The sequence below is a fragment of the Octodon degus genome, unplaced genomic scaffold (assembly GCF_000260255.1).
Source record: "Octodon degus isolate 3935 unplaced genomic scaffold, OctDeg1.0 scaffold00029, whole genome shotgun sequence".
In the NCBI taxonomy this organism is placed as follows: domain Eukaryota; kingdom Metazoa; phylum Chordata; class Mammalia; order Rodentia; family Octodontidae; genus Octodon; species Octodon degus.
This window is the reverse complement of record NW_004524605.1, coordinates 4,905,937-4,924,706: the sequence shown is the minus strand read 5'-3', so window position 1 is coordinate 4,924,706 and position 18,770 is coordinate 4,905,937. Positions and strand designations below refer to the sequence as shown.

Here is an 18,770-nt window from a genome sequence, read left to right as displayed (position 1 = left end):
GAGAGAGAGAGAGAGAGAGAGAGAGAGAGAGAGAGAGAGAGAGAGAGAGAAAATAAAAGCAAGAAAGAGTTAAGAACATAGCTCAATGCTCGGAATTCATTGCTAGAAAGAACAGTGCTCTTTCCAGGCCGGGGGTGGGGGGCTCAGTGTTAAAGCACCTGCCTAGCCCTGTGCAGCCAGTGAAGGGTGGGAGGGGAAAGGGGGCTTTTCAGGTAAGGACAGGGAAAATGAGCAGTGGGAACTGAGGATGGAGGTTGCCATAAAATTCGGGACAGAATTTAAGATACTATATTTAATGTCACAAGGTAACTTAGTGCTATTTTCTTCATTATGGAATACCCGGAAAAAAAAACTTACTCAAGCTAAACAAATGGTAAAGGTCCTACAAAACAAAATTATTCTGAGATTCAGATCTTGATAAGAAAGCTCAGACAACAATTAAACAAATGACCCTCATTGGGCCCCAAATTTTGTCATTCACCACTAGAAAAAAAAAAAACTATTTACAGACTGACTTGCAAACTGGAAGAAATGCATAGGCAAAACAGTGCTACCCTTAATGCCAGGTGCTTTCTCCTACCCATCAACTACCCTCAGCACCCAATTCAATACTGCACAAATGTACACTTCAAACTGAATCTCTCTCTCAAATCAAAAACATTGAAAAAGATGTCACAACAGAGCCTCCAACAAAGACATCGTGTTAGTACCATTATGAAGGATTTTGGTGCACTCTGGGATCTACCACTTAGATTTACCTTTACCCTAAGAAGCCTAAAACTATCACCAGGCTGACTCTGAAGGCGAAGGTCACATCCACCTACTAGAGCACTGCTCTAAATGCCTCAAATACCAACCTCATTTTCAATGTACAAGTTGAGCATCTCCCGGTCTATCTGCCACAGCAGCTGGTTCTCAATGGGCAGGTCCACAGTACTGGTCTTCACTTTGGCCTTCTTAGCTTGAGGTGGTTGGTCCATCTTTTTATCTTTTGATCCAGCTTGAGATGTCTAAAATGATTAAGAAAGAAACATATGCAGAACGATTTAAATTTCACAATGGGTCAAATGTCAAAAGACATTCCAGCATGAAGAATGTCAGTTTTCTGATGAGTGAGCAACAGGACTATCACACTAAGTAGATGGTAAGAACTACAAATGACATGAGACAACTAAAGCCAAATTCACAGAGGAGGACACATTAATGGAAGGTGTCAGGGCAGGGAGGTGAGGGGAAACTGGCAATTGAATAGTTTTAAGTGGGTATAACTTGATTTTCTCAGATGACAAAGTTCGAAAGATTGGTTTTACCACAATGTATATTTACTTAGTTCTATTTTGCTGTATATACTTCAATGTGCTTAGTTCATTATGCTTCACTTTATCATGTGTATTCTACCCAATTAAAATTTTTAAAACTTTAAATATACACATATATACCTAACCTTCTATAATCAACCTAACCATAATCAACACCGAGTCACTATATTTTTCAGGCTAGCTCGGTGGCAGCTTGAGTTCAATCCCAAGCACCGCAAACAAAATTCTCCTTTCACTCCTAACACCGCAGCTACTAGGCTCAAAGAACCATCCTACTGAACGACGTCCACAAACGCAATCCACTTAGCTTCATCTCATTGGTATTCTCTGTTTTCCTGGATCAATAGCCTGCCTTCAGATCCTTACAAACCAGATTCACTAATTATTTACCCACTACATTGTATCTACTGTGTCCTAAATGCTTTCAGGATTTCCCCAACAAACGACTGAGTCTTCTAGTTTTCTCCAATTTTATAGTCTTTTTTTATTGTCAAATATATCCATCATTTCCTGTACAATTACTTTTGTTGTTTTTAATGCTTTGAAAGCTTTTCCCCATCTACAGGTTAGAAAAATACTCCAACTCAAAACTGTCTTTGAAAGCTGTGCATAGTGGTACACACATTTAATCCCAGTATTCAGGAGGCTGAAGCAGGAAGATCACCTCAAGTTTCAGGCCAGTGTGAACTGAGCTGCTCATTAAGACCCTATTTCAAAAAACCAAAAAGTAAAAAACTGTATTCTAGTGTGAGTTTTTTTAACTTTTGAATTCATCTGCAACTGTTTGTTATATGGTGTGAGGAAAGACTCCAATGTCATCTCCCCAGTTTTGTTTTTGGTTTTGTTTTTTTTTTTCATCTTTTTGAAACAGGGTCTCACTATGCAGTTCAGGCTTTCGACTCACTCACTTTGCAGTCCAGGCTGGTCTCGAGCTCACAACGTCCTGCCCGCGCCTCCCAGGTGCTAAGGTTACAGGTGTGCACCACCACACCCAGCTCATTTCCCCAGTTATCCACATAACTTGCTAGCTACTGAAAACAGTGCATGTCATCTGTATTTCACTTGCCTTAGAAACAACATTATGACAGGCACTTTAGCTCCTGAGCACCCCACGGGAGCCCAAGTCCCCCAGAAACATGCCCAGCACAGGACTGGAGCCAGGAGGCTGGCACCTCTTTCTCCTGACACCCTAAAAGACAGAAACTCCTCTCTCCTGCTGCTGCTGCTGCTGCGGCCCCCCAGTCTTCCACCCACTAAAGAATTTGTGAACACAACCATCTCTGTCCTTTCTCCTTCGTAATGTACCACATGCAAGCTGCAGTCCAGCAAGTACAATTTCCCACTGACATACCACTTTAAGGTTCTGCCAAAAGTTGTGTAAATGCCAATGAGAAATTCTCCAAAATAGTGAGATTGGGGCCGGGGAGATGGCTCAGTAGGATAAGCACCTGACTGGCAAACGCAAGGATCTGCGTTCAATCCCGGGTTCCGCCAAAAAAAGAAAAATAGTGAGATGATACATTCCAATTTCTTAAGTAACTTTAAAGAGATGGTATTTTCAATGCTAAAAGCAAATCTGAACATAAAAATGGAAAATTAAGAAATCACTGAAATAGGGTACAAATGTTGCACATTCACTTTAGAATAAATGCATTATTTACAAAATGTACTTAAATACACCATTTATCTTTCAATAAAAAGACAAAGACAGCTAACAGAACCTGAAAAAAGTACCTAGTCTCACTCCTTGTAAGTAACAAACACATGAGTACTGTGGCGTAGAATGATCATCCTGCAGCCAGATGAGCAAATCCCTAGCCTGGCAAACCAGAGGTGCTAAAGGGTTCTCCTGTCCAATGTCCTCAACTCCACCAGAGCTGAAAAGCATCTTGTGAACGGCACTTTCCAAATCCACTACAAAATCTCGCAAGGAAACTATTTCAGTAAGTACAACAGCAAAACAATCTCCCAAGATGGGCCCTCATCCAAAACCACGTGTATTATAGAGACTTAAAGTAACTCAAACCTCCATCTCTTCAGACTCTGCCTTATTTTCTGCTGGTGTCTGCTGCTGTTGCTCTTCAACCTGTGGCTCTTCCTGGTCCACTTGCATCTTCTGAAAAACAGATCAAATTAAATCCTAAAACTAAAAACTATTCATGTAAGCAACCGTCAAGACATACTGACAAAGTGACACGACATGAAATTCTTGCTGAATTACCAGCAACCAGAAGACAGATGCTCCAATTCCAGCTGTACAACACACTGCCTGAAACAACAGCATCCTCTCTGGAACTCAGCTACTACATCTGTGCAACTGGGATAATGTTGCCCTCACCCTACTATTATATGAGCAAGAATGACTATGAATACTTTGTAAACCACGAAGTACTCATAATACACAATGTGGCATCATTCCACAACGGTGTCAGGACAGCCTGAGGCTTGCCCAGCTTCTTTATACGGGCAGAGGATTCCCACACCAGCCTCTTCATCCCAGAGGCATACCCACTGCACGCCACAGAAAAGGGGATAGCCAGGCATGGGAGACTGAGGCAGGAGGATTGTTGAGAGTTCAAGATCAGCCAGGGCTACAAAGTGAGCTCAAGGCCAACCTGAGCTGCATAGCGAGACCCTGTCTCAAAAAGACCAAAAAAAAAAAAATTTAAAAGAAAAAAAAAAAAAAGATAGGTTACTGTTGGTGTAACAAAGAGTTAATACAGAGGTGTGCTAAATAAACTGCAGGGCATGTGGAAGGAGGAAAAAGAAAACAGAGCAGCAGCAACATCTGCAGGAGTAACCAAGAACACTTGAAACTCAAAGACACCCTGCTTTTGTGTCCTTGCTCCAGATGCCTAGCAGGTTCTCACATATAGCCTAAACATTAATCTTAGACACATACAATAGGATCTTATTATGTTCACCTGAAGTAACACAAAGGCTGAAACTCAAAATGTTTAAAAACAAAGACCATAGGCCGGCTGCAGCCTTTTTGCCCAAGCCCTCGCTTTGCTTCCATTGAATGTCCCTTGTGTCTTTGTTTGCAGCCGGCGCCCGTGAGTCTTTCCCAACAGGTCACCCAAAGGCTCTCTCAGCAGGGATCCAGGGACAAGCCCAGACCAATGGCATACAAGAACTTGCATTAAGTGAGAATGACCATGGGGCTTTGAACATTGCTTAACTGGAGCCCCAGCCCAGAGAAATTCAAATAACAAGATCTTAGCATCTGTAATTTTACAAAGCTTTGACTCTGATGCAGATCTAGTGTATGTTTCCAGCAAACGGATGTATAACCTAATCTATTTGTGAAAGTAATGAATTGAGGTTCAAAGTGTCCCACAACCAGAAATGACTCACTCATTGGAGTTAAGAATGCATGATCTGAACCAAAAAGCCAACTTAGGCCCCATTTCTAAGAAAACTCAAGACACAAAGATCCTCCGCTGGCTGGGTGTGGAGGCGCACATATGTAATCCCAGCACTTCGGAGGCTGAAGCAGGAGGACCACTGCGAGTTCAAGGCCACCCTGGGCTACATAATGAGTTCAAAGCCAGGCTGAATTATTACATAGTGAGACCTGGTCTCAAAAAAAAAAAAAACAAAGGCCGGGGCCAAGGAGAGAGATAGTTGAATAAGTGCTTGCCTAGCAAGTACAAGGGCCTGAGTTCAATCCCCGGCTCCACAAAATAAATAAATAAATATAAAAGGCCTGAGGCTTGCCCAGCTTTGATGGATTTGTGGTCTAAGCACCTGCAAGCGCAAGGACCTGGGTTTGATCCCCAGTACTGTATGCAATGCCAGCCACCAAAACCAGGCATGACAGACAGCACATGCCTATAATCCCAGTGCTAGGGAAGCTGACACAGGAGGATCACCACAAGTCTGAGCTGCATAGTGAGGCCCTGTACTAAATGAAACGAAGAAAGAATAAATGAATTTTTAAAAGCCTGTCTACTAGTGCACCCATGTCGGGAAAAGAGACAACATATGTGCTCTGCCTTTGTCATTCAGGCTACCTGCTGCAATGTCAGGAAAGGCACCTCTAGGCCATCCTAAATGTTTGAAGACACTGATGGCAAACCTGTTAAAGAGTACCCAGCTATAAAACTGCAACCAAAGCTCACTTGTTTATTCCAAAGTACCAACACTACAATTAAATCTTTTCTAAACAACTCATACACTAACATCTTTAGTCATAAAGGAAAAACAAGTGACAGGACACAGGTTCACTACCACTGCTCTACAGTGCCAAATTACCTCCTCCTCCTTTGCACTTTGATCAGTCTCCATTGGTTCCTCGTTTTCCTCAGACTTGTGCACTTCCACGAGGGATGCACTGGACACACTGAAGATACCGTGGACATTTACACGAACCTTGACCTTTACTTTGGAACTGGAGCCATCAGACTGGGGGGTGACTTTCTGAACTGAAAACTGAGCTAAAGACAAAAAAAGAGAACATATAACAGTGAATTCCCGTAGAAGCCTCCTTCTCCCAGGTAACTAAGGTGGTACTTCCAACAGCCCAGTCAGGAGCAGAGGGCTCGGATGGACTGAGCACACTCCCTCCCCCCCATACATATTTTACATTACAGGGTCTACAGGGTCTCATTACAGAGCTCAGACTCTAGTGATCCTCTTGTTTTTCAGCCTCCCAAGCACTGGGATTATAGGCTCACACCACCACTCCAAGTCTCAGTAGCCCTTTCAGCACACCCGGGAAGAGGGGCCCACACGGCACTCCAAGGATCGAACCCCAGTCCCTGTGTCTGCCTAAGCAGGTACTTTAACCTGCTAAAGATCACAAGTTCAAGGCCAGCCTGGGTTACAAAGTGAGGTGAAGACTAGCATGAACTACATAATGAGACCCTGTCTCAAAACACACATACGGCCAGCCAGGTGTGGTGATGAGCGCCTGCAGTCCTAGCACTGGGGAGGCTGAAACAAAATGGATTGCCATGAGTCCAAAGGCAACTGGAAGGGAGGGGGAGATGGCACTATCTGGCAGGCTCCCTCCTGCTCTTTCACATATGGTCAATCTCTTATTAGCCTGGTTCCACCTAAGGGCTCCATTATTTCCTACACTGTTGCTTTTCCTCTTAATGAATATACTACAGCTATCCAGGTTCCTAAAACATACATTTGTCCTTTTCCTCTTTAAAAAAAAAAAAAAACAGGGCTGGTGAGATGGCTCAGTGGTCTAAAGCAGCTACTTAGAACAAGCTTAGCAAAGCACAGGGACCGCGGTTCAATCCCCCAGCACCACATGCCAGCCAGCCCCGCCCCCTGGTGGGCTAAACTGGCCACACACATACACACACACAAATAAATAAATTAAAAGAAAAAAAAAAAACACAGGGCCAGTAAAATAAGCGCTCAGTAGAATAAGCGCTTCCCTGGCAAGCGCAAGGGCCGGAGTTCAATCCCCAGGTCCAAAAAAAAAAACATCGCTTCTGTCATTCATCAAGAAACTAGCATTTCTAGACCGAATTATTATGAGGGTGTTACCTTTTTGCTTATTCCCACAACACTACTAAATATGAATTCTCATCCCTATTTTACAAATAAGAAAAGCAGAGTAAGCTACCTCCATTTCCACAGGTTCCAAGCACCACTGCGAACACTGGTGATATTCTACTCATGTATCATGATCTTTGTCTAACAGAGTTTATATATGTAGACTCTCTCCATACACATATACATATACACGCTAGCCAACACAGCTCCAAAACCTATGCCACGTTGACACTATATAAACTACCTCCTAAAGATTTTTTTCCCCTTTTTTAATGTATTTGGCAAAGGGTCTCTCTCACTTCACAGCTCGGACTCAGCGATCCTGTCTCAGTCTCCCCAGTGCTAGGATTACAGGTGTGCACCACCATGCCCGGTCTCAGGCACCAGGGAATCAAACCCCAGTCCCTGCACTTGCCTAAGCAGGCCTTTAGTCTGCTATCCCACCAGCCCCATCCTAATGATTTTAAGGTTAGAATGGAATTACATTTACTCTTCACACTTTTGTTTTCTCTCTTTTTGAGACTTTCACTAAGTTAGTTCAGGCTGGCCTTGACCTCACTTTGTAGCCCAGGCTGGTCTTGAACTCCCAATAATCCTGCCTCAGCCTCCTGAGTGCTGGGATTACAGGTGTGCGCCACCATACCTAGCTTACCTTTTATAGTCTTTAACTCTTTATCTAACACTACTTTATGCACAAAGCATAACCACGATGTGCAATAAATGAGAAAACTACCCCAAAAACGGGGAGCCAGTCTAGCTGGATGTGAGCCTGTTAATAAGACTGAAAGTTTCATTTTGTGGTCTAAAGTACCTAACTTCAGAATATTGCACCTGTTCTTTCTGCTGTCCCAGGTCTCCAAGTACCAACACACTTTGCATGTCCAATTCTACTCACCAATTGCAGAATCTGGGTAAGGCAAATCCTGAGGAGAGCTGTAATAAGCCTCAAGAGTAAAAGGTTCCTTTCTATAAAATGTGAGGACTTTGGAGAAAGGAGCAGCATGATTTTTTGAAAAGACTTCACAGTCACTGAATGAAAGAAAAAGACAAAAACATGCAAATTTAGAATGTTCCCAGCTCTAACCCATTCTAGGTTTGCTGATTATTGTACAGTCCTCGTTTCTCTCTTACTTGGCTTTATTTCCACAGTATGAGTTTCCAAGACTCTATATGAATAAAGTCAGTTAAAATGAAGGAATAAACTCAACTGGCACATAAAAGGCACCAATGATTTCCACAGATGCAAAAAGAAGAATCTAAATAAGGACACCAGTTTACCACGACTACAGGAACCGATCCCCTTACTCTACGGACTACAAGTTTATGTGCGGCAAAGAGGAGGACAGGGTGTCAAAGTAACACCGAGTGCGACTGGGATGAGCACAGATCTCACCTTAAGCCTTCTTCAGCTGGAGAGCTCCACCTCAGAGACACTGGGTACGGCACCACGTCAGTAATGGAGAACTCTCGGACTTTGAAAGCAGGCGATAAAATCGCACACTACAACAGTGAGTTTTAGAACCTCCATGTAATAAAGTATAAATATAACAAACTGATATCACTAGACAATTTGACACCATCACTAGGGGTCATCCCTAAATATTTGCATTAATAATTTAATTTAGGGCCGGGGAGATGGCTCAGTGGAATAAGTGCTTCCCTGGCAAGCTCAAGGGCCTGAGTTCAATCCCTGGTTCCGAAGGGAAAAAAAAAAAAAAAAAAATTTAATTTAAGTGTCTGAACAAGCAGTCTTACAACTTCTATCAAAGTATCTACATGTCTGTCCTATTCCTTTTTATTTTTCATCACCTCTCAAACCCTTATTTAATTGATATACATTGATATACACCATTTCATATAGATAGCAATATGCCAAATTCTAGCAGTATTTCAAGCTCAGAATTCCCCACATTTCTAAGTCACTTTCTTCATCTCATTAGGTATTAGCACAATTTCTTTCATGAACACCTGTGCAACATTTTTAAACCAAGGTGTCAGAAGCTTACACCTCAGGCCCCCTTGAGCTAAGGCAAGATGCCTCACCTGCAATGCACAGCCTCGAGTGACAGCTTCATCAGCATTTAATGTTGTACTAAGCTCTTTCCCGAAGTATTTGCTAATCTTCTCTTTTACTGCAGGGATTCGTGTGGCACCACCCACTATTTCCACTGCATAAATATCTTCTTTCTTTAACTCTGTTAAGACAATTAGACATTTAGATTAAAAGAGCATTTAAATTAGTATTTTATAATGAAACAAAATAGAGCCAGGTGTGATGGCACACACCTGTAATCCCAGCACTTAGAAGACTGTGGCAAAAGGATCACTGGGTTACAAAGTGAGGTGAAGACTAGCATGAACTACAGAGTGAGACCCTGTCTCAAAACACACATACGGCCAGCCAGGTGTGGTGATGAGCGCCTGCAGTGCTAACACTGGGGAGGCTGAAACAGGAGAATGGATTGCCATGAGTCCAAAGGCAACTGGAAGGGAGGGGGAGATGGCACTGGAGCCTCATGTCTTCATATCAGCTACCTGGGAAGCTGAGGCAGTAAGACTAAGCTCAGAAATTCCAGAATTACAAGCTAGCCTAGACAACATGGTAAGACCCCTTCTCAAAAAACGGAGGATTATTTCCTGGTGTGGAAAGAACACACTCCAGTGCCACAATCAACCACTATGATTGAAGACTTAAGTCCACATTGAATGGAGAATGTATCTCAACAGTGAAAACAAAGTCGGCAACCCAAAACACAGTGCACTGTATAAGAAACACTGTGCGCAAGATTTCAAGAAAATCACTAACGTACTCTTTTTTTTTTTTTTTTTTTGCAGAACCAGGGATTGAACTCAGACCCTTGCGCTTACCAGGGAAGCGTTTGTTCTACTGAGCCATCTTCCCCAGCCCCACTAACATATTCTTAAACTGCCACTTAGCATCCTGCCCAGGGAGGCAGTCCCCACTGTTATGGTTTGTGTCTAGTTGTCCCCACAAAGCCTCATGCAGTGACAAGGCAGGGACTTCTAGAGTTTGAGATTAATTCATGATCCACTGGGATTATGAATTTTTTTTTTTTTTTGTGGAACCAGGGATTGAACTCAGGCCCTCACACTGGTCAGGGAAGCGCTTATTCCACTGAGCCATCTCCCTGGCCCTGGGATTATGGCTCTTAGTACTGCTGGGATTATGGGTGTAAGTACTCCCCCCAGCCTGGGGCAGACAGCCTGAATGTAACATAGAGAGAGACAGATAGAATTCCTCTCTGTAGCAACTGTTGCTGTTACTCCTCCACTCTGCTCTTGCTCCTTGCCACCACCATGAACTGCTGCCCTCTGCCATGTACCAGTCTGTCTTGGAGCCAGCTGAGTATTGACTGAAACCTCCAGTAATTATGAGCTGCATAAACTTTCCCTTCCTTCATTCTGAGGGTCCGATATTTGTTCCAGCAATGAGAGAAGAGTAACTGAGACAGAATTTGGTACTGCAGGAGTGGGGTCGTTGCTGTGGATAAACCTGACTGTGGATTACGACTTTTGGGGAATGGTTTATGGGAAGAGATAGGAAAGCTTTGGACATGTCACCTACTAGTGAAAGGCTAGAACGCCTTCGGTTCTTCTATAGGGGAGAGTCTAGTCAGAGCTCATAAGACCAGAATGCTATAAAGACCAGGCTGGGGGCTTCTGCTGGGAAGAAGGACTGCATTGGTTTCTGCATTTTGCTTATGTCCAGAGACTTTAAGCATAGTGGACTGATTAATCTGGCAAAGATATATCAAAACACCCAAATACTGAGCAAGTGGCATAGATGTTACCGGCAGCTTCTAGCCAGATTTATGTTGAGAATCAACAGCAAAGAGCCTAGCAGGATGATTTAAAATGTGAATTTAGCCAGAAAGGAAGCTAAAATAAAGCTGGGAATGCAAAGACAGAGCTGAGAGGATCTCCACTGCCAAGAAGGAACAAGGGAATGTACAGCATGAGGACATCACAGGAGGCAGCAGGTCTCCACCCTTTGCAGCCTCGGAATTGCAAGGGTAAGGGACTATGCCTTGAAAGGAAAGCTGAAGAGTTGTATCTTTCGGAATGGTGACAGCGGCCTCACCAGACTCCAGAATGGCACCCGCATGGAAAATTTATTTCTTGGAATCAGGGTCAGAGTGCTCAGCAATCCAGGCACTTGACCCGTACAGCCAAGAGAGAAGGAAGCCTGGCTACTGTTCCAGCTGAAAGCAGACCTTGGCATCATCCTCGTGGCACTGGTTTTATTTGCTTGCAGAATGCAGCAGTTCTGGGGTTAAGAAGGCTTTCACCTCTACTTCAGAAGGCCTGAGAGGCCAGGTCGTATGCCCGTGAGAGGGCAGTGTGAAGCTGAGAGTGAGAAGCTTAATGTGCAGTGGAATCCTACTTTTTCTTTTTTCTTTTTTTTTTTTTTTTTTTGGTGGAACCGGGGATTGAACTAAGGTCCGTGCGCTTGCCAGGGAAGGGTTTATTCCACTGAGCCATCTCCCCAGTCCCTTAATGTGCAGTGGAAACCCCAGAAGGCTGGAAAAGCCAGGAATGTGGATCATCTAAGGGAAACTGCAAGGAGGGAGCAAAGCTAGACTAAGAAGACATGGGACCTACCACCAAAAGTGCCATAGGGGTGGAACCACACAGAGCTCACAATTTGCCACAGACTGCTTTGGATACTCCACTTGAAACTATAGGATTTAATGTTTGCCCTGCTGGATTTTAGACTTGTGTTGGTCCCAATGCTTGGTATCCTGCTGTGTGTACTTTTGGAATAGTAATGTTGGAACTGTTTAACTTTTCTTTTATACAGGGGCTCACAGCTAAGAGTTTGCCTTGGATCTTGGAGGAGACCTGGGACTTAGACTCTTCAGCAATGCTGAAACTGTAGGGTCTTTGGCAACTCTTAGAGATGGACTACAATGGCTTTTGCACAAAGGGATATGCATGAAACTCTGGGGGTCCAGGGCACAATGCTATGGTTTGTGTCTAGTTGCTACCCCAAAGCTTCATGCAGTCATGGGGAGTGGACTTTTAGAGTTTGAAATTAATTCATAATCCACTGGAAGTATGGATCTTAGTACTGCTGGGATTATGGGTGTACTTCCCCTAGGCTGGGGTGGATAGCCGGAATGCAACTTAAGACAGACTTCCTCTCAGTTGCTACTACTGTTGCTGCTATGCCTGCATTTTGCTCTCTGTTCTTTGTAGCCACCATGAAAGGTTGCTCTCTGCCATGTGCCGCTCTGCCTTGCAGCCAGCCCAGAGCCAGCCGAGTATGGACTAAAACCTCCAGTAACTATGAGCTAAATAAACCTTTTCTTCCTTCATTTTGAGTGCCAGGTATTTGTCCCAGCAACGAGAGAAGAGTAACTGAGATACCCACCTTGAAGTAAACCCAGTTTGCTCAGGTGGCTGCTCAAGGCAGTGTGAGCAATTTAATACAGCTGCTTCTCAAAAGAAAAACTGTTAAGGAGCCAGGGATGCAGTTCAGTGGCAGAGCACCCTTGGGTTCAACCCCTTGTACTGCAAAAAAGGAAAAGCTAAAGCATCCTATTAAATGAGGTCATTGTCATAGGCTGCTTTTGCTGAATCTCTCTGCTAATCAAGAATTCACTGGCTGAAAAGCTTCCTAGCACATTAGCACTCCAAAAGACAACTTTCAATAAATAACTGAAAAGCTTATACCTATCTCTGAATCTCAATTAGTTTTCTAGGATAAACTTTCTCGATTTCCCTAGGTAAGTATCAAAGGTTACTCTGGGGAAGGAGGCATTCCAGAGGAAAGATAAAAGATAAAAAGATGTATACTGCTTAGGAAAAAAAAGAGACACACCACAGATAGTGTGCGGCACACAGGACTCACTCACAAGAATACTTACTGGCTTGCTCCAAAACACTACGAAGTGGCGGCTCCACTCTAGCTAAGAGGTCATCACACATTGCCAGAAATTTGCCTCTGTTAGAAAAAACAACAGCAGGTTAAATCATATCCCACTTTCATGTATGATGGATTATAACTGAAAACCAGTAATTACTACAAAGACAACAATATGCAATGTATTAATTATTGTAACTGTCCTACTAACCTGTTTAGAAACTGTCTCATTGCTACTTCTCTCTCAATAAAATATTAATAAAAAAGAAAACTAGGTAATAACCAGTGTTGGTAAAGATGTGCAAAAATAAACTACACATATTACTGAGTGATGTAAAATGCAAATGGCACACTGGGTTTTCTTTTTCTTTCTTTGAGACAAAGTCTTACTATGTAGCCCAGGCTGGCCTCGAGTGACTCTCCTACTTCAGCCTCCCAAGTGTCGGATTACAGGTGTGAGCCATCACCATGAAATCACCATGTTGCCCAGGCTGTTCACTTATGGTGTTAACTATAAAATTCTCTTAACGGGGCTGGAGAGATGGCTCAGTGGTCTAAAGCACCTACTTGAAACAAGCTTGTCAAAGCACAGGGACTTCGGTTCGATCCCCCAGCACCACATGCCAGCCAGCCCCGCCCCCTGGTGGGCTGAGCTGGCCACACACACAATAAATAAATGTAATAAATAAATAATTTTTAAAAAAAAAATTCTCTTAACTTTGCTGGATACTTGAAAATGTCAACAATTAAAAGCATGAAAAGTCTCCATGCTAGATGTAAGCTTCGTTCTCCTGTAAAGAGGTAAATGTGATGCCAATAAAATTTAACAAAATCAAAAAGAAAACAAGGGGGAAAAGCCAGCATGAATAGCTGAGGCTGATTCTGGTCCTCCCACACAGGAACTACTGAAGACCATGGTGCTCCGCTATCCCATGGCTGTGGGCCTCAACAAGGGCCACAAGGTGACTACAAATGTGAGCAAACCGAGGCACAGCACCACCGCGGACGTCTCACCAAACACACCAAGTTCCCATGGGACAGGATCAGGGAGGTGTATGGCTTCGCCCCTACGAGCGGCGCACCATAGAGCTGTTCAAGGTCTCCAAGGACAGGGCCGGGGAGATGGCTCAGTAGAACAAGTGCTTGCCTGGCAAGCACAAGAGCCTGAGTTCAATCCCCCATTCTGCAAAAACAAAACAAAACAAAAAACAGACAAGCGCACCCTCAAGTTCATCAAGAAAAGGGTGAGGACGCACATCTGTGCGAAGAGGAAGTGTGAGGAGCTGAGCAACGTGCTGGCCACCATGAGGAAGGCAGCTGCCAAGGACTGAGCCTCTCTGGAATAAAGCTTTGCAGGAAAAAAAAAGAAAAGAAAAGCTGAGGCTGGAGGTATAGCTCTGTGGTTAAGAGTGCTTGCTAGGGTCCATGCTTGATATCCTGCATCTTTGAAGAACCAGCAAACAAATGGAACAAAGGACTAGGAAAATGGCAGCAGCAAAGGTTTCTGACAGTTTCTTTTTTTTAAAGCTTTGCTGAAATACTATTCACAGACCACAGACTTCCCCTGAAGGGCGTAAGTCAATGATTTTCCTTTAAGATGCTAGGGACTGGGGCTGGGGAGATGACTCAGTGGAATAAGCACTTCCCTGGCAAGCACAAGGGCCTAAGCTCAATCCCCAGTTCCGCAAAAAAATAAATAAATAAATAAATAAATAAATAAATAAATAAAGATGCTGGGGACTGAGCACTGCGCTTTCACGCATGCTGGCCACGAGCTCTACATCTCATTTTTCTTTTCTTCCCACCACCCCTTCCGGGAACCGGGGATTGAACTCAGGCCCTTGTGCTTGCCAGGCCAGCACTTATTCTACTGAGCCATCTCCTCAGCCCCTACATCTCATTTTTCTTTTGTACTAGGGCACTGCGCAGCCACCACCAGCCTCTCTCAGCCCCCATACCTTAGATTCCCAAGTACTGGGATTATAGGCGTGCACTTCCATGCTAATTTACATTTTCATATTAGCAGTTTCTCTGTAATAGTGTCCTCGTACCAAAACAAAGGGGAAAGAAAACATTTTTTTTGTGGGAGGGGTGTGTTTTGAGTCTGGGTCTCGTTATATAGTTCAGGTTGGCCTCAAACACATGGCAATCTTCCTGCCTCAGCCTCCAAGGGCTGAAAGTACAGGTGTGTACCACCACAGCTGGCTGAAATACATTTTTAAAAAGGAGTCAGGAACACAGCCCAGGAGAACAGCTGCTTACCAAGTGTGAGGCCCTGGGTTCAGTCTCCAGCGGGGGGAGGGGAGAGGGGAGCATGGGGGAGAATAAGACAAGAAAATGATCTTTCAACAATCAAAGTGAAAAGACAGTACCATAAAATCAAAGAAACTGACACTAACAGGTGACAGTGGGGATGCTGAAAAAATGGAAGCCTCAAACACTGCTGAGGCGAGTGCTGAAAATTGACCAACTTTAACAAGGAAAGAAAATAGCAAGGAAGAGGGTTTGGTGATTCCTCCCAAAGCTATAAAATTATAGGACAAGCCAGCATTTCCATATGTACCCAAAGAACTGAGAGCCACACCCAGAACCAAGTATTTGTTCACAGCACCATCCACAACAACTGCAAGGAGCAACAATTCAAAACACCCTCAACTAGTGGACAAATAAATAAAAACTGTGATACAACCATACAATGGGGGCCAGGGAGATAGCTCAGTGGAATAAGCACTTGCCTGGCAAGCGAAAGGACTTGAGTTCAATCCCTGGTTCCACCAAAAAAAAAAAAAAAAAAATCATACAATGAAGCATTATATGCACAAAAAAGGTACTGCTATGTGGATGAACCTGAAAAAATACTAAATGAAAACAGCCAGACACGTACATTTGTGTAATTAAGAACCAAAATGTGCCAGCCCCGCCCTCGGGGCATGCTGAGATGGCAAGTGAGACTGGGCACGGTGGCGTGCGCCTATAATCCCAGCTCTTGGGAGGCTGTAAACAGGTGGCCCACCATGAGGCCAATCTAGTAGAGAGACCCTGAATATCCTGTAGACCATTCCTAAAATACAAAAAAAAGAACCAAAATGTGTAAGCATTGTGAAATAGAAGAAAACGTTCAAATGGAGAGGGGAACAATGGATGAGCAGTGAAAAAGAGAAAAGGAGGAAAAAATGAAAACAGATCTTTTGTAAATGGGGAAGGGAAGAAGAGGGGAGATGAATGGGAAAAAGTTGTATCAGGTACAAATTCTCTGTAACAAATATGATCATTATGGGAGATGGCTCAGTGGAATAAGTGCTTCCCTGGCGAGCGCAAGAGGCTGAGATCAATCCCCGGTTCCACAAAAAAAAAAGCGAATATGATCATTATGTATTATCTAAAATGTAGCGGCTTTGCGACAGCGCTCCTTTTGGTTCCGCCGATCCGCGGCCTAAGAGGCAGTCATGGCACCCAGCCGGAATGGCATGATTCTGAAGCCCCACTTCCACAAGGACTGGCAGCGGCGTGTGGCTACGTGGTTCAACCAGCCAGCTCGGAAGATCCGCAGGCGCAAGGCCCGGCAGGCCAAAGCCCGCCGCATCGCCCCGCGCCCCGCGCCCGGGCCCATCCGGCCCATCGTGCGCTGCCCCACCGTGCGCTACCACACCAAGGTCCGAGCCGGCAGGGGCTTCAGCCTGGAAGAGCTGCGGGTGGCCGGTATTCACAAGAAGGTGGCCCAGACCATTGGCATCTCGGTGGACCCGAGGCGGCGGAACAAATCCACCGAGTCCCTGCAGGCCAACGTGCAGCGGCTGAAAGAGTACCGCTCCAAACTCATCCTCTTCCCCAGGAAGCCATCGGCCCCCAAAAAGGGAGACAGCTCGGCTGAAGAACTCAAGTTGGCCGCCCAGCTGACAGGACCTGTGATGCCCATCAGGAATGTCTACAAGAAGGAGAAGGCCAGGGTCATCACAGAGGAGGAAAAGAACTTCAAGGCATTCGCCAGTCTGCGCATGGCCCGTGCCAACGCCCGGCTCTTTGGCATCCGGGCGAAGAGAGCCAAGGAAGCCGCAGAGCAGGATGTTGAGAAGAAAAAATAAAACACTGTTGGGATCTTGTAATAAATGCTCAGAAAAGCCAAAAAATAAAAAATAAAATAAAATAAAATAAAATGTAGCAATAAAATCTAATTAAAAAATAAAGACATTAATGAGTAAGTAAAGGCTATAAAATGAAGCATATATGCAGCTACAGTGGTACATGTCTATAATCCTAGCACTTTGGGAAACTGAGGTGGGGAAAGGAGGAGTCACAAGTTCAAGTCTTGTTTGAACAAATCAAGACCCTGCCTCAAAATAAAAAATGAAAGGGACTGGGGACTGGCTCAATGGCAAAGCAACTACACGATTCTTGGAAGGGAAGGAAGGAAAGACAGAAAGAGGGAAAGGAGAAGAAAGTAAAGAGGAAGAAATGGAAGGAGAGTAACGGGTCCATGTCCCACCAATGCAGACACAGTACAATGTGTTTTAAAAAACCAGCACACAGGCAAACCAGTTTCTACTTAAAGGTTATCAGCCCTGTAAACTTGTAACATCTCCCTAACAACTTGTGAAATACACACTGGCTTAGCCACCGTCTCCAGAAAACATGCACACACACAAAACCTGCTGCTCAATAAAAATGAAGTTATTACTTCCAAGTAAGAGAAAAGACAAGTTAAAATTAGGATACTAGGCAACAGCAAACGCCATGTCCATTTTCTAAAGATCACTGGGACATGCTTCTCTAAACAAGCTATTGGTCCTGTCTGAAATCTATCAGCAGAGCTCACAGCCAAAAGAACACATTCCCATCAACCAAGCAACACAACCAGGCAACAATAACACTGAGTGTTTCTGAGAATGGCCCTAAAGGTCAATTATGCAAAATCCTTACAGTGCTGTACAAAAACAGCTACTGCTCCAAGTGATCCTGAGCCAAAAACAGTGACTTCCAAATCAATGGCTAAATTCAACTTAATTCTAAATAAAGTATTTTGCCCTAGCTTTATGATAACTGGTAACTCACGGATAATGTATAATGTATAATGTAGGTGCATCTTAGAACTATTAACTTCCTAGAATTACTCAAAATAAAAATACTAGTCTCTGGTAAAGAAATAATCAAGCCCAACCTTTACATAAAAACTAAGCCAGGGCCGGGGAGATGGCTCAGTGGAATAAGCGCTTCCCTGGCAAGCGCAAGGGCCTGAGTTCAATCCCCAGTTCTGCCACAAAAAAAAAAAAAAAAAAAAATGAAGCTATTGTATTAACAACCATCATAATTTCAACAATTAGTAAAGTAAGGTAAGGGGAAAAAAAAATCACAATTTGGTTCAACATCAAAATATGAATAGTTACCTATTCATAGTTCCAGATACATCGACATCATTCATAAAGCATTCAATGCTCAAAGGGAGGTCGGAAGCATTTGCACTCATCAACTTCTTGAGTTTCTCACATTCTTGAGATAGTCGTAATAATGCACGGATTTTAGACTTTATGTCTAGCTTGTATTTCTTCCCAAATTCTTCACAGAAGTGATTTACTAACACCTCATCAAACTTCCTGCCTCCCAGTGTTGTGTCAAACGCTGTAGCCAAAACCTTAGGAAAAAATAATTAATCCAACAATTAACCAATTCATTCTAAAATTTATCATGATATATATTTAAATTGTTCAAAAAATAAGGCATGCATTTCAAGGTTGGAACAAGGCAATATGTACATGTCCCTTAATCCTTGATAAAAGACACTGACAAATAGACACCATAATTCCCAATGTACAAGTCACGCTGCAGATGCACACAAGTGAGTAACCTGCAGGTCACAATGTTACTGAAGTTGCAGAGGTGAAATTCAAAACGTGATTTCAAAAGCCAGGCCCAGGCAGGGTCCTGAGTTTAATCACCAGTACCGCCAAAAAGAAAAAAAAAAAAAAAAAAAAAACTTGCAACAATCTGCACAAAATCCACGCTTCTCCACTCAGCTAATCCGACTCCTGACAGCAATGAGGATGGACAGCCTA

The 18,770-nt window shown here is 43.7% G+C and overlaps 1 protein-coding gene and 1 pseudogene across 2 annotated transcripts in view; one reads left to right on the top strand and one right to left on the bottom strand.

Annotated features, from left to right (window-relative positions):
• The window catches only part of Hspa4 (heat shock protein family A (Hsp70) member 4), a 53,059-nt gene that overhangs the window by 7,301 nt on the left and 26,988 nt on the right, over positions 1-18,770 (bottom strand). The window contains exons 7-14 of the mRNA XM_004629352.3: positions 18,105-18,349; positions 12,728-12,804; positions 8,880-9,031; positions 8,230-8,336; positions 7,732-7,865; positions 5,577-5,758; positions 3,346-3,435; positions 858-1,010 (exon numbers count right to left, since the gene is read on the bottom strand). Coding sequence (XP_004629409.1) covers positions 858-1,010; positions 3,346-3,435; positions 5,577-5,758; positions 7,732-7,865; positions 8,230-8,336; positions 8,880-9,031; positions 12,728-12,804; positions 18,105-18,349 — 1,140 coding nt within the window. The remainder of the gene's footprint in view (positions 1-857; positions 1,011-3,345; positions 3,436-5,576; positions 5,759-7,731; positions 7,866-8,229; positions 8,337-8,879; positions 9,032-12,727; positions 12,805-18,104; positions 18,350-18,770) is intronic.
• On the top strand, positions 16,155-16,827 carry LOC101591483 (annotated as a pseudogene). The gene has a single exon (XR_002820739.1). The product of XR_002820739.1 is annotated as a 60S ribosomal protein L13 pseudogene (transcript).